The sequence below is a fragment of the Protopterus annectens genome, chromosome 1.part0 (assembly GCF_019279795.1).
Source record: "Protopterus annectens isolate FY-2018-M chromosome 1.part0, PAN1.0, whole genome shotgun sequence".
In the NCBI taxonomy this organism is placed as follows: Eukaryota; Metazoa; Chordata; order Ceratodontiformes; family Protopteridae; genus Protopterus; species Protopterus annectens.
The window spans coordinates 1,405,190,361-1,405,206,243 of record NC_056725.1 but is presented as its reverse complement, the minus strand read 5'-3'; the positions used below and the strand labels follow the sequence as shown (position 1 = coordinate 1,405,206,243).

Sequence of the window (15,883 nt, the reverse complement as noted above, 5' to 3'; positions counted from 1 at the left end):
CATCCTGACAGAACTAGTTTCCAGTCATTGTTCTTTAACAGTGTTTCACAAGCAGTACCATCAATTGTGTGGAAACTTAACAAATTTTCCAATAAAACTTTCATGCTCCTAGCATAAACCATTAGAAATGCATCAAGAGCTGCTGTGAACTGTTCCATTTTCTGCCTGGCAAAAATCCTGCCATTTGTTTGGTCAAACACTGCAAAATAACCGCTGCAAAAATTCTCTTCCCTGGTCTTGACAAAAGCATGCCATCCTGTCTGAACACGTGTGCTCAAAATGAGGCTCTGATAATTTTTTACAACCAGGGCTTTTTTTTCCATATAGGTGTTTACCTAAAAATATTCTAAAGCCTGCCTCGCATCCTCAAACTTTGTCAGGAGCAAATGTTCATGGTCTATGGCCAAGCCCTTTCCAACAACAAGCAGCGAAGGTTACAATTCAAAGTGAATCGTCTCATCTACAAGCTAGCCTATTCTTTCTTATCAACAGTGAAAAACAAGTGGTAAAAAATATAGATTTAAATAAAAGCTTCTCTTACCAACTGTTTAGATAAGCTCTCTCACAGATTAGTTCTCTTCAAAGTAGAAGTTAAAACCGATTAATAAACGTTGCAACTTCTTAATTGCCAAGCCATTCTGACCAGATTTTCACTCTGCGTTCAAATGAAAAAGTACCTTGCTGCTACTTTCAAAATACTCTTGAAACTTTGACTATTCCCACTTTTGTCTTTTGCCAAACCTGAAAGCAATTACAATTGCAAAACACTTACATGCCTGTCAGAGACAAATACATGCTTGTGCTATAACAAAATGACAATCACTTTTGAAAAGGTTACAACACAGTAATCTTACCATCAAGACTTGTGCTGGTCAGTCTGAAGCAGGGGGAAGGGGACGCTCAAAATACAATTTACTGTCGAATGGTAAAAGCAGAGCATCTAAATGACTGTGCAAGGCTACACTAGTGGTACACAGTAAAAGTATTTTTGTAACCGTTGTTGTCTTTTCCCGGTTAGGGGGTGCCACAGTGGAACTCTGGTCCGCTAATGATTGGCAGTCGATTTTTTTGTAACTGTACACAGTAATAAAGCATTTTTTTTAACTATACAGAATACCAAGTATTTTTACAGCATTCGGCATGATCTTGCTACAAAACACAAGTTGCCAATTCTAGACATAAAGACAGATGTACAACTTTAAAGTAATTTTTCAATCTTAGTAGATGCATTGCTACATTTGATGAATCAAGTACCGCAATGCATTTTCAACTAATCGTTTGAACCTATGTTTGGCGGTTTTTGCACTAGATGCTATGTTGCAAAGTTAAGCTAAGCTGAAGTCAGAAAAATAACCTAGTAATACACTCTCCTGCAAGAGCCAAAAATTTGGGATGGGGTGGGGTCAGGGGGTCTTAAATCCTGAAACTAAATCCGTACTCAGGATTTTAACATCAGATGCAACTACTACTCTATAAAATGTACACTAGGCCATCACTGTACCAGTATAATGTGAAGAAGCTCAAAACCATACATATAATTGAAATGTAATACAAAGCAAAAATCAGACTGAGTTGAAACAGATGCACTGCCTATATAAAAAGGCTACAACTCAGTGCCCCTTTCAGATTCCAAGATGAAGCGTACACACTGTATCTACAGCACATTCAGTAACAAAACACTTAGCATTGCTATTTGACCCATAGGAGTTTTCAGTGCCATACACATGGAATTTGATCATACCACCTCAGTCCCACCATTTCACGAACATGTTATCTAGATCATGCAGCAAATTTTCCTAGTAAAACATAGGACTTTACTTCTGAAGTAATGGCAAACTACTCTTGGCCATTACTGCACTCGGCATACCAAGAAGTATGTTAACAGAAATGGAGCACAAACACAAAGCGTCAAATTATGACTGTAAAAAGTATTTTAACTAAAGCAGATGTTGCTAATGCATTTCTTAGTCGCCTTTGAGATTTTACCCCTATTAAAGTTTTCAGAACAGTCTGCTACAAACTGGACCAGTATTACATATCAGCAAGTGTCAGTGCAGCACTAAACCCAAATGCTAAATTTGACTCCCGCCACTTCAGCTGCATGAAAACATGGCAATGTAGTTACATATTACAAGCAACATAAACTTCCCCGATAAAATATTTTGGTACTTTCCGTTATACCCCACCACGTCTTCGCTCCGCTGGTGCTGCTGTCTTTTCTTAGGTAGTCTTTTATGCAGGACTAAGAAATGGTTATTGTTGAACTAAACTAAGCAGAGGATGAAGGAATTGTTATGTTTGTAACATTAATGATACATGCAAAGCCATAGTGCATTTTCCCGCTGCTGTGTTTTGCAAGAAAGCAAGAATTTTAATGTTAAAACTATACAAGGTCTTTAGTCTTCTTGCGCTGCCCTGTTTTGCTTATATGTAATTATACATTGCTTATATGTAATTATACATGTAGGAGTGACATTTACTGGGAAGTGATGTAGAGGAAGAAAAAATTTTTGGTATATACACGTCTTCGCTCTGCTGGTGCTGCTCTGTGTAATCATTCATGTAGGAGTGAAGAAATGTAATAGCCGCTTCTTCATTTGTGGCCAAATCCCACAATGTAACATCCATGGCAGCCATAGTACTCCTCAACATTCTATGACAAAAAACAAAATTTCTCATTACTGTTTCTCTTGCTTGCATACTGCAAGAAAAAGTGGGAACTTGTATGTTTTAAATACACTAAGAAAACCTTTACTGCTTATACATGAATTATGTTTAAACACATCATTCAGCATGTGGTAGGTGTGTAACTTTGGATTTCAAGCACTACTGATATAGCAAGATGCTTCTGCACATATAATATTTTGTACTGAAAGTGGAATTTCATTTTACACATCTACTCAGAATTGTCAGCAAAACATGAAATGTAGACCAGCAAAAAAGAAGTGTAGTGCAGGATTCGCACAGTAAACAATGAAGCCAACATACCGGCAAAATACCGTTTGAATACCACTGTCTCTCCTGGTAAGGATTTAATGGAAAAGTACCAATATTTTTAACTTCTAGTAAGGATTTAGTACACATTTTGGACAGGATATCACTTGACTTTATAAACTTAGCCCCCCCCCCCCCCAAAGAGTAAACTGGGTGTAGAAAAAGGCCTTTGACACAATGGACTTGCCAAGTGTACATCAGACTACTTCAGTACTCAAAAATGTGATCATTACTATTTCAGCCCTCTGTACATACTACATTTACTTTTTTGGGTAATAATTTCATTTATACTATTATAATTTTTTTAATGCATCAATTCATTCTTAATTGGAAAAAAAAGAATTGAGAAAAATAATATTCAGGGAACTTTAAGATACTTTGAGTACACCACACTCAAGAATGCGGTTCAAGTCCAAAGGATTTAAAAGAATCTTAATTCAGCTATATGTAGCAGCACACAATAGTCCTCTGCCTACAAAGTACAGGCATATCTAAATCCTGACTGAAGAAACTTCTGAGGTAACAAAAATAAATAAATAAATAAATAAATAAATAAATAAATATATATATATATATATATATATATATATATATATATATATATATATATATATATATATATATATATATATCTGTATTTAACACATATATACAAAAGCAGCACTATCCAGACTAGAAGTTGGTGATTAATTTTAGGACACCACTGTAGTTCATGAAGGTGTGGGCAGTGTTTACTTGAACCATCCTGATGGGGCTCTTAGTTAAGTGTGGTGGTTGATTTTTTTTTTTTTTATATAAATGATTTTTAACAAAGTTTAAATGAAAAATGTGAAACTCTAATGGGCCGGCATTACTGACTTAATGCGAGTAAAAGGCTACACACTCGCAACAACGGGGCTGCCGACCACTGCTATACATTTAAGTGCCTTGCAGTCTGGATGGATATTGTGTTGTTTTCACACAAACATTTTCTTGAAAGAGAGATATGAATAACTAAAATATCTGCCCACGTCACAACAATATGAAATAAGAATATCTGCCCACATCACCCAAGGGGCTGCATTCATTACTGTGCCATCCTGGTGCCTTAAATAGACTTGTTGTATGGTACAAGTAAAGGACACACATCTTGGCAGAATGGAATAAATCTAAAGTTATAAAGCTATAAATTTGTTCACATTCTCGTGTCCCAGATTTGTTGACCGCTATGTGACAAAATTATGCAGTTTGACTTTAATGGGCGATACTACAAAACACATTTTTTTTTGCTTTTTTGCTTTCGAAAAAAAAAAAAAAAAGCTATGACAGGAAAGTTCTCTTTAAAGATGATCACAGTACCCCTACTGTGTAGTGACTGAGAGGCTTCAAAAAGTTATATGAAAGCTAAATAAAGTCTACTACCAATATGAACCTACCTCCAAAATAATAGACAGAGCATGCTAAGTGCTAAATCAAATCAGGCAAATAGGTAGGTACATACCACTCTCCATTAGAGGCTGAAAATAGATGCAAAGGCCCTTTAAAAGTAGAACATTCACCCGAAAACCTGGGCATCCAATTAGCATAGACCAACTACCAAACAGGACAACTCTCCCCACTTCCAGAAGGGGTGTGGGAATCAACTTGGCAAAATGTTAAAAAAAGTGAAAAAAATGTATGCATACTATCAAAGTCACAGTACAAAATCTATGGACTTTAAATAACTGCTGCAAAAATTCTACCATACAAGGCGATTTATTTTTATTTCTGAAAACGAGAGAGAACTACAAGAGGACAGTCTTCTTTCTTTAAATCACTGGTGCAACTAGTATGTTGGTCATGTAGTGTGGTTTTCTGTGTACCAAATTGCCTCAAAAATCACCATGTGATTAGAGGGATTCAGAAAAATGTGAAAGGATACACAACTTTTAAAACAGGACACACCTCCAAAAACTGGCATATCAATGGCAAGGGTAAATTAAGCCTGAAAGTTAGTATGCTCCTCCAGAACAGGGACAGCTGGGAGGGCTTGGTAGTACTTCCAAAACTGGTATAGTTCCTTTAATTGTAACAATTTTTGCCTTTCCCCCTCTCAGTTTTGATTTTCTGCTAAACTCACTGACTATTACATTCCATCAATAACACTAGGTAAACAAAACCTGTTAATTTGTATTAACAGTAATTCATTTGCAGTAACACTGCCACAAACTGTCCCACGGTATTGTGCCTTTGTCCACCCCCTCATTCATACTGATTTGGTCACAGCTCTCAAAGAGTCACGAATTAACCAGAAGCACTAATTTTTAAAGCTTAAATAAGCTTACTTCCACAGGTGACTGTTTTGGGCACAAGTGCATCAGAGCTCTGCAGTAAAGCAAGCTCTGTTCTGGCTGTAGAGGTCTTACCCAGAGTGTTGCTTTACTGCACCTGCTTTGCATGTAGCTGGCATGTTTCATTTCCTGTGTTGTGAGGAAGCTGCTGCAGTGGAACTAGTATGTTTGAAGTGCTTGATTAGGTCCACTCACTTTGCACATCAAGGCAGCATCAGAGTGGGGTTTGAACGGTATTAACATTCATTGGAGCCAAAGAAAACACTGGACACAGGCACAGCATAAGGCGACACAGATGACAGAAATCCTCATTGATTGAGCAAGTTGACAATTGCAGCGTGTCTGGATTGAATCAGTCATGGATCTTGAAGGAGCTAAATTTGGCAGCTTCCAACAGCTTAGTGTTGGTGGAACAGTTTGGAATTGTTCCTAGACGGTCTGAGGTTGTCTATGCGTGTGGTGTGGTTTTTATTTTAAATTTGCATTTTCCGCAGTTTACAGGCAAGGTTTGAAATGCAGGTTATGCAACAAAAAAGCATTTAATCTATCAATCTCTGCAGCCATACAGCAGCAGGAATTCTTACCAAAATTATACATAATGTGGGTCAATTTAGCAGTATTGCTTTTTGTGATTAGGTTTCTGTTTAGTGCAACCCTGTTGTAAGGCCTTTAAATCTAGCTCCTATGCAGAAAGTTCAAAAACACATTCAACAGCTCTTATGGAGGAAAAAAGTTAAAAATGGGTCAAGGCGCAGGTAGGGTCCTTAAGTACTGTAATGATACTACAATAAAACATTACCAGACTGTTACGATATTTAAAGAATGACCTGATGAGTTTTGTGCAGCATTTTAAATTGAAGGTTGCAACCAATCCAATCCTCTCTTACTCAAACTGTTAACTTACTAAAAAAAAATTAATTCACATATACTCAGATGTTCTGCATCAAAATGTCATGTTATTGTACTGTATGCTGCATTTCTCTGAATTTACTGTATGTTGCCATATTTTACTGTACACTGTATACTCTCAACTATTGATTGTATATTCTATTTCTCTAACTGTTCATTGGAGCTTCTCTCCCCTGGTCTCCATTGAAAACGGGCTCTTCGTGGCCCACTAGACTTCCCCAGTTATCAAAATGAAATAAATAGGTGTTCCACCTAGGATGAGGCGAAAAAATGTGATAACAGTTGGACACTGAGGCAGAGTGGTACTGATGCAGTATCTCAACTTTTTTTAAATTTCTCCAAATCTTTTGGGTTTCCAACTTGACGGGAATGGACCCCATTCACAAGTAAAAGTACTATTAAAGTTCATGAAATTAGTATTGTTTCAGTCTTTGATGTCAGCCAAAAGTGTTCACAGCACCCGCAATGTGCCCAGTAATAACTCCTTCTGCAATTTGCACGGGGTTGCATGTACTGGTAACTATCTAAATACGATTGAAGATCCCCCCCCCCTTTTTTTTTTTTTTAAATAAGACCCGTTGCTCCTACTACTACTGGAACTGTCTGGGTATCTTTCTTCCACTCTGCCTGCAAGTCCTGATATTTTATGACTGTCTGTACGCAAGCCACTGTAGTCACTGGGTGTGGCGATTTAGATGATCGGTGCTACTTTTGTCTTTTTATGGACCACTTTATCTGGTTTTTCAGTATCTATCTTTTGAACTGCTGGTAATGGGTGATAACATGTGATGTAAAAAATTTTCTAGGATGCTTTTAATTCATGTTACCAGTATCAGCCACTTCAATAACAATGTTTGCACAATCCCCAGCGCAACAGTCTTGCCACATTATACCTTTCAGTATACAGTCTGCCATTAGTATGAAGCGTGATTTTTTTCCAATTAGGTTTGACAAAACCTACATTTGTCTGTTTCTCCCACATATTCAATGGACTTTGTAAACCAGTGTGTACATAGCCCACACTCTTGAGACGCCAATATTAACCTTTCATCTCTTGGTTTGAATTTGCCTCTCCTTAACCATTCCTGCGTTCATTCCTGATGGACATACATGAAGTTCTTCCAGTAGTTTTCCATACTTGCAACTATATTTATGCATCTTGCACATTTCCATACTTGCAACTATATTTATGCATCTTGCACATTTCCTGCCTTCTCATCTGGTCCTTCACCTTATCATTCTTTTGTTTTTCTGGCACATTCAGCCGATGCCCGATTTTTATATACTTCTGCTATACTAAACAGAGAAGTCATCTTGGGTTCATAAGTACGTACTAGGCTGTCTGCCCAAGGGCATTTATAAGCCTAGCCAGAATGTGTTGGCTTTCGCCACCCACTTAGATTAGTTCCCAGCGTCACTGTCCAGCAGAGTCGTTAGTTCCCAGTGCCACTGTCCAGCAGAGTCGTTAGTTCCCAGCGCCACTGTCCAGCAGTGGCACTGCAGTGATCTCCGGGGTAAATTTTCTGTTTCCCATCCACCCGTCAAGGTTTCTCTTGAGTGTTAGTGAGGGGCTCTGTCTGATGTATATTGGAATCAGGTTCCAAAGCATGGGGAATCTGAGATAGGAATCTATCCCTCCAGCATGTCCTATTTATCGTTGTGGTGAGGTTTATATCTCTAGAGTGTGTGGCTCTCCAGGTTTTTTTTTTTTTTTTTTTTTTGTGGAGCATGTCCATCAGTTCTGGGTTGGACATGACATTGTATGTCAGGCAGAGATCACCTCTGAGTAAGCCGTATGCAACAAGAGTACAGCTGGAGTTTGAGTCAGGCTGCATAGTGCATCTGTTTGAGGCCAGTAATGCTTGTGGTGAGGTACTTGTGTGGCCTTTCCATCTGTTGCAGGTGTCTTGTAAGGTACATACCAAATGGGGCGTTGTATTCTAGATGGGTCTAATGACTGATGAGTAGAGGCGCACAATAACCTCTTTTGTTCTAGATGTGAACCCTTTTGTGATTAGGTGGGTCACATAGAAGGATTTTCTAAACCACCTTGGCAATATGATTATCAGAGGAGATATTACTATCTACTTGGGTCCCCAGATCCCTTATTACATTTTCTGTATTTAGGGGACTACCACCTGTGTGGTAGTTTGCGGGTACTTTGTTTTTTTCCAAAGGGGATGACTATGCACTTTTTGGCATTTAGCTTGAGGCCATGATTTCGACACCAGGTATCCATCTCAATGAGACCCATCTGGAGGGTGTCTATCAGCTGGAGACTTAATTATGGCCCTAGTTTGCAGTAGTCTGCGAACTTGGTCCGCCATAGTCCTCATATGCTTGCCTGTACCTCTGAGAAGTATATACCGAACAGGAGGGATCCTAGGACTGAGCCCTGGAGGACACCACTTGTAACCGGTTTAGAGTCGGATCTTAGATTTAGTCTCCTCATGTTTCAAAACTTTCACTACATTTGGGTTTTGAAGTCAGCAGATGTGTGGAGTCACATGACTGCAGATCTATACATTTAATCATTTTCAAGGAGGGCCATCCCTCCCTCCTTCAGAAAGAGGAATATATAATCTTAGTTTGCACTGAGTTTTATAAATCATTTGGTGAGCTTAAGCATCCTTCTTGTTTTTCCTGTCTAATCTATCCAACATGCTTTGGGCCAATCCCTCACTCCAAAACTGTAACTTAGGACAGGAAGAGCAAATTGGTTTACAGCATGGATTTTGTTTTGGATGATAACGCTGTTTTCAGGATTAAAGTCTTCTAAAGTATTCCTCACTAAGTTTTATTTGGATTTGTTCATAGGTCCACAGGTAGGTTACTAGGCTATCGGCCCTAGGGCCTATGCAAGCCTAACTAACAAGGTTACCCGACTTTCACCACCCATGGATGCTATTTACCTGCATCTGTCTAGCAGGGCCAAAGTGATTCCTGGGGTGAATTTCCTATTACCCATCCACTCATCAAAATTTTTCTTGAAGACTGCTAGTGAAGAACTCAGATTGACATAGATCGGTAGCCTGTTCCAGAATATGGGAAATGAGACGTGAATCTATCCCTCCAGCATGCTCGGTTAACTGTTGTGACGAGGTTTAGGTCTCTAGAGCACGTGGCTCTGGGGATTGGGATTTCTTTAGGTGTAGCATGCCCAACAGCTCAGGGTTTGGCATAGCTTTGTATGTTAAGCAGAGATCACCTCGGAGTAGGTGATATGTAGAGTAAAGCCAGAGTTTTTTTGAGGTGGTCAGCATAGAGTAACAGAGTCCCATAATGTTCTTTGTGAGGTATTTTTGGGGCCTTTCCAGCTGTTACAGATGCCTTGCAAGGTATTCCAAATGGGGAATTGTACTCTATAATAGGTCTGATGAGAACCGAATAGAGGGGGACAATGACCTCTTTCTCCTGGATGAGAACCCTTTCATGAGGAGGTGTGCCACGTAGAAGGATTTCCTGACTACTGTGGCGATGCGATTATCAAAGGAGAAGCTACTGTCCACTAGAGTCCCAAGGTCTCATCACACATTCTGCATTAAGTGGGCTGCCGCCTATCTGGTAGCCCATGGGTACAGGGTTTTTACCAAAGGGAATGACAATGCACTTTTTGGCATAGAGCTTGAGGCCATGGCTCTGACACCAGGCATCAGTCTCAAGTGAGGCCCTTTTGCAGGATGTCCACGTCATTTGGGGACTTACTATGGCACCCAATTTGCAGTACTCTGCGAACTTTATCAGCCAGAGTACCTCTGTGTTGGCCTGTATTTCAGAGAAGTAGATCCCAAACAGGAGAGGACCCAAGACTGAACCCTGCAGTACTCCACTTGTCACAGGTTTGGAGTCAGAGTTGAACTCCGCAATTTTTTTCAGTGTGGGTTCTGTCAGTGAGCCAGTTGGCGACCCATCTTGTGATGTATGGATTTATACCCAGATTGGCAAGTTTATCAATGATACCAGAATGGGGGATGGTGTTTAAAGCCTTGGCGAGGTCGAGATAGGCTGTGGGGACTTGCCTTACCCTCGTCTACGGTTTTGGGAACTGTTTCAAAGAAGTCGTTCAGATTCAGGAGACATGGATGTCCTCCACAAATCCAAACTGGGTGGGGACCAGAGTTTGGAGGCTACCAATATCCTTGTTTATGAGTTCCATGATAATACGCTCCATGGCCTTGCAGACCAGGCTCATCAGGCTAATAGGGCGATAGTTCCCAGGGTCCGTGGTGGCCCCCCCCTTTGCGGAGTGGTAAAACTGTTGCCGTATGCCATTCAGTAGGTACAAATCCTGTCGAGAGGCTATGACTCAACACAGTGCTTAGGTAGGGGGCTAGTTCATTCTGAAGTTTGTGTAGAACACAGCCAGGGATATTGTCTGGTCCCATGGATGGTGCGTTCTTGGCTTTCGATAGCACAGTTTTCACCTGTTCAGTTGTGATTGCAGAGACACTATATTCTTCTGGTATGGATATAGGCCCATTAGAAGGTGGGGGGGTAAAGTTGGCACTGAACCCATCAGTCAGGATGTTGGCGATATCAGTTGGTTTCGTAAATTTTGTGCCATTGTGCTGCAACTCAGAGCAGATTGTTGACAGATGTACAATGGCTTTGTGGTTGTCCTTAAGAGTCTGTGGCAATCTTGCTTTCACATTTCACTTTGGAGGACTTTAGGAGGGATCTCAGCTTTTTGCTGAGGCTGACCAGGGAACTCCTCCACTCGTGTTCCTGTTTTACTGTTGATCCTTCATCAGTTCCGAAATATTTATACACTCTCTCTTGCTCAAGTTTTTATATCACATTCTAGTCCACAGAGATGTTTTCATGGTGCTGCAGTTTTTCTGTTTTTAAAGGCTGCTTTTTGCACATTTACCAAGACCAAATGACAATCTTATATTATCTGAAAGTTTTGACAACTTGCAGTTGTGTTTTCAATTCCTCATCTGATGAGCTATACAGTTTTAAATAAACAAAGAGAAGAGGAGAAGTCTTTGCACTTCATTGTTTTCTAGGAGCCAAATTATAGTGATGGCCTAAGCTGTTAAGTAGAAAGCTTAATGGGTTAAGGGCAAGGCAGAATGGCAGCGGTGGCAGAGTCACCCTGGAATAGCCCTTTGAATTTTTATCCACGGTACTTTCATTTACTGACCACATCAACAAAAATCATAACAATAATATCCTGTCCTCTGCTATCTTCATTTATCTTTCAAAAGCGACATGGTTAATCATCAAATACTTTTGAATCTTCTGAAATCCCTCTCACTTGACACCCAAGCACTACAGTGATTCAAGTCCTACTTGGGTAATAGGCAACAGGCAGTGCTCTGGGAAAACACTATCCACCCCTCTTCCCGACTCCCTTGGTGTACCCCAAGGATCTATTTTAGGTACTCTTCTATTCTCCATCTTTATCAATGATCTAGCTATTAGTATTCCCCAAGCTGTAACCATACAATACGCTGATGATTCCACTTGAATCTCCTCAGCTACAACTCCATCTGAACTCCACATCCTCACCCAAAGTGTCTTTGAGCTTGTAGAAGATTGTTTTTTACAACACTGTCTCCTCCTCAACCCTAAAAAGACTAAACTACTGCTATTTACTCCTACCCAAGTCCACCCCATTTCACTTCTCTATAAAATCCAAAAACAGCACAGTCATATCTCCAGACACAACAACCAAACTCCTGGTGGTTATTATTGACCACAGCCTTAACTATGATACTCTTATCAATACCAAAATAAAAAGGTAAACTGAAAGCTAGGCTCCCTCCACAAAATTAAACCCTTCCTCACTCCCACAGCCAGAACTACTATTGCCAACACCCACCTCATCTCCACTCTCTTCTATGCCTCACCTTTATACACAAATCTATCAAAAACCAACCTCAATAAGCTGTCACTCGCCTACAACAGTACAGCCAGATTTGCTACCGCCTCCCCATTTAGAACCCACCACTGCCTAAATTTAAAGCAACTCGGTTGGCTGGAACTACACAATCAGTTCTTATTTCAGCAACTAATTATTTCCCATAAAATCCTTTATTATCCGGAGAAAACACCAATTCTTACAAATCTCATCAGTCCATACAAAAATCTTTCTAAATCTACGCTCAGCTAATAAACTACTAGTATCTACACAAACCCAACAATAAAGCAGGAGTTTCCCTTTTCTCTAATACAGTGGGTAAAAGCTGGAACCTACTTCCTGGTGACCTCGCTTGCATCTCCTCTACTTTACTTTTTAAAAAGAAAAGTAAATCTTACTAGCCACTGGCTCTGTCCCTGTACCAACCCTGACTAATACTTTCTCCTCCTGTTTTCAACATCATGTAACTTTTCCTAAACTATTCCACCTTACATTGTCACTTCTAAGGTTACTACCTCTAAGAGGGACTTAGCATAGCCAAGATAGACTTGACAGACATCCTACCTGCTTCTGCTTGAGGGGTAACTTCCCCTTTACTACTCTCTCCCATTCCAGATTTTCTTCTCTTCTATAACTAGTCTCTTTTCCCATTCCTTACTAATGACTTTGCTGTTCTAGGAATCTCCCTCTTCCTTCCGTTACTTTCCCACGGTGTAAAAAAAAAATATATACATAAAATAAATAAATAAAAATTGATTTTATATATATATATATATATATATATATATATATATATATATATATATATATATTAAATAAAAAAAACGTAATTGTGAAAATAGGGGAAGGGTACTTAACTTTAATGTTTTCTAACCGTTTTTGTAATTTTAATCTTAAAATTTTGTAATTTTAAATATTTTTAATCTTGTCTGATCCTTGTGGAGCTTTTCTCCCCGGGCCTCTACTGAAAATGGACATATATCCAGCTAGACTAGCCCGGTCAACAAATGTAAAATAAAAAAATAAATAAAAATAATAATTTGTCCTTTATCATGGCTTAACTGCAAAATGGTCTACCACTGTTTCAGTCACTAATGTATTCGATCAGTGTAGGGTGCATCTTAAACATTTTAAGCACTCGTCCATGAATGTGGGATACTATCAAATTATTTTTTGCAGTCAGTCCATGCCATACTTTGATTCTTCCCCTTTTTACAGTTCTCCACTATGAGTTTACTTAACAAGTGATCCTTTGTTCCACTTGACTTTCTTTTATTGCCCTTTTGACTACTGTCATAATAGAGTTTATCTAAATGACTATAAATTTTGTCGGCATCAATTCCAGTATTTAGTTTATACATCATTGGAAGGCAGATTATTTACTGGTCTACAATTTTTAGGGTAGCTTGCAGGTTCACTCTTAAGAACATTGTTTTTCCTGTTGTTAGACAGGTTGGTATCTATTCAGGGTGCACATATAACAATTCTTACTCGGGGATACATTTTTATGCAAAGATGTTAATACTTTTAACCAAAAGTTACGTACTGCATCTGGGCATGGGGTTTTTCAATATCTCAACATTATAGTCAAATAATTGTAGCTGTAAACGCCTGACAAGGTACACTTGAATGACTAGGACCTTAGACCACATCTATGGAAAATGCGGAAGTGGACAGGTGAGAAGTAATTACACCTGGCTTGTAAGGTGAAATGTTAAGTGGGTTCAAAGGGCCAAGGCACGGAACAACACGTCCCCCCCTCCCTCCAAACAAGGAGGAGGTCTCTTACACTTTGTTTATAATTGCTCGGGTTTAAACTAGCCTCTCTTACCACCAAACCGTGGGGTTGGGAATCTTAGTACCACAGTTATGCAAGGTCCAACAAGTGCTTTACCTAGTTACCACTACACCGAATGATGTCAAGTACTACTTCTGGACTCATCAAAACGTAACTGTTGCTATTAAGCTACAGACTTGCATCACAGTTGAAAAGGGAATACCGACCAGCCCACCCAACCGGTCTACAGACAGAAATAATTAACAACCTCGTACACTAAAGTAACTTACTCCACAAGGAGGCAGTCTACAGCTATTTATCAAAACTGTAAGACGGAGACGGTCTCCAAAGAAACATAGATCACTTTACTACAACACAAAACAGAATACCTTCACCACTTCCACTTAAGCAAGCGGTTACCGCTAGTTAAAGTAAGCCAAGTTCTGTGTAGTATTGGGAGACTGTACTCGGTGATGGGAGTTTCATGGTGCTAGCCAACGGATGAATAAGCCTACTGGAAATAATTAAATAACCCCCTGACAAACTAAAAACGGACAACCATCGAAGCTGCAAATAACTCGTTTGTAAGTCCTAAGAAGTAGTTAAACTTAAATCTTATTAACATATGGCGAGGAATTTATGGATATGTACGTACGCAGAGAAACGGATAATAGACTCATCGACATCAGTTACAATACACCTTAGAAAAGACAAATTGAATCGTCACAGCAGGTGTTCAAATATCAACTATACACATCTACGACGGAACATTACCTGTTAAGTTTCTCTCATCGGACGATGTTTTAGAATCCAGTTTGATGTTATCATCTGCCAACGCCTTCCCAAAAACTATCAACAAAGTAAGAAACCCAAAACGCAACACCTGATCAGGAGCCATGGTACTAAGTGCGGGTACCAATACACAATAAGCCCTGGCTTACGAACTCTTCCTACCAACAACAGTTAGCCTTCCCAAAAACAACTTCCTAAAAATAAGTTATTATCCAAAAACAGCGCACGCACACTGAGTGTTCTGCGTAGTCTGAGCATTAACCCTTGCGACATTTGCATTCTTCTACTCTTATTGGCTGCTTCTGTCTGACGTCATGCCCAGGTTAAGAAGCTGAGAAATAGGTTGTCCATTTCTACTGTTTCCTTGTAGTTTCAGGTGTCTTGAGTATTGTGCTGTAAATATGTGTGCGGAAGTAACAACACGATCCAGTGATATGCTACGCCTACACCTGCTCACATCCTTCTTGCAGTCTCATTGTAATACGGCTTATAGCTAATATATACGTCCTGCTGTCTGTATGAGCATTCAAAGAATTTTACTGCAAATTATCTGTTTGCGTGAGCACATCAGTTAAGTTAAAAATTAAAGTTTGGAGGTTAATAATTGTGTTATTTTGGATTCCTCGGCTCGAGTAAATCGTAAAGTAATGTTGCAGGCGAAACAATATCGGTCACAGACGTGGAAAATATAATTGCACGCCCCTCAATTGTACTTCGCTAGTAGAAACGTCTACGTCTGTGCTGTTAAACATGAACTGTTGAGCTGTTAAAATGAACTGTCCGATATTCATCATTAACCATAGCATTCACATTGCGAGGGCCAGTGCCTCTTTGGGTAGTTGTGTCCTGCAAAAAAAATTTAAAAAAATGGCAAAAGTCCTGAGATTTTGCAACATAATTATTTCCAATATTTTATGTAATATTTGCATAAAACAGTTATTCCTATATGAAATACCTAAATGTTATAAGAAACAGAATAAGCACCTAAAATGCTACAAAAATAAGCTTTTATTTAGGCGAAAAAGTGAAGTTCTGTCCTTTTTACTGGCCGTGGGTATGTTTCGCACTGCAAAATCTGATGTTTGTACCAAAAATGTCCCAGTTTGGGCATTTGAAAACGTGGCAACCCTACTCTTAACCAGTTGGGGACAAATTTAGAAATCCAGAGACGCTTTTAAAAAAAATAGTACTATTAAAGAATGTGAGTTAATACCTTCTGAAGCGAAAGAAGCTTAT

At 39.3% G+C, this 15,883-nt stretch overlaps 1 protein-coding gene across 4 annotated transcripts in view; it reads right to left on the bottom strand.

Annotated features, from left to right (window-relative positions):
• Positions 1-14,938, bottom strand: part of LOC122798404 (kunitz-type protease inhibitor 2-like) — a 986,210-nt gene extending 971,272 nt beyond the window's left edge. For 2 of the 4 annotated variants that reach the window (XM_044067317.1, XM_044067338.1), the window contains exon 1: positions 14,630-14,938. In XM_044067317.1, coding sequence (XP_043923252.1) covers positions 14,630-14,753 — 124 coding nt within the window. In that variant the 5' untranslated portion in view covers positions 14,754-14,938. The remainder of the gene's footprint in view (positions 1-14,629) is intronic. The other 2 variants (XM_044067331.1, XM_044067323.1) reach the window with 2 other exon arrangements.
• Positions 14,939-15,883: the final 945 nt, after the last annotated feature.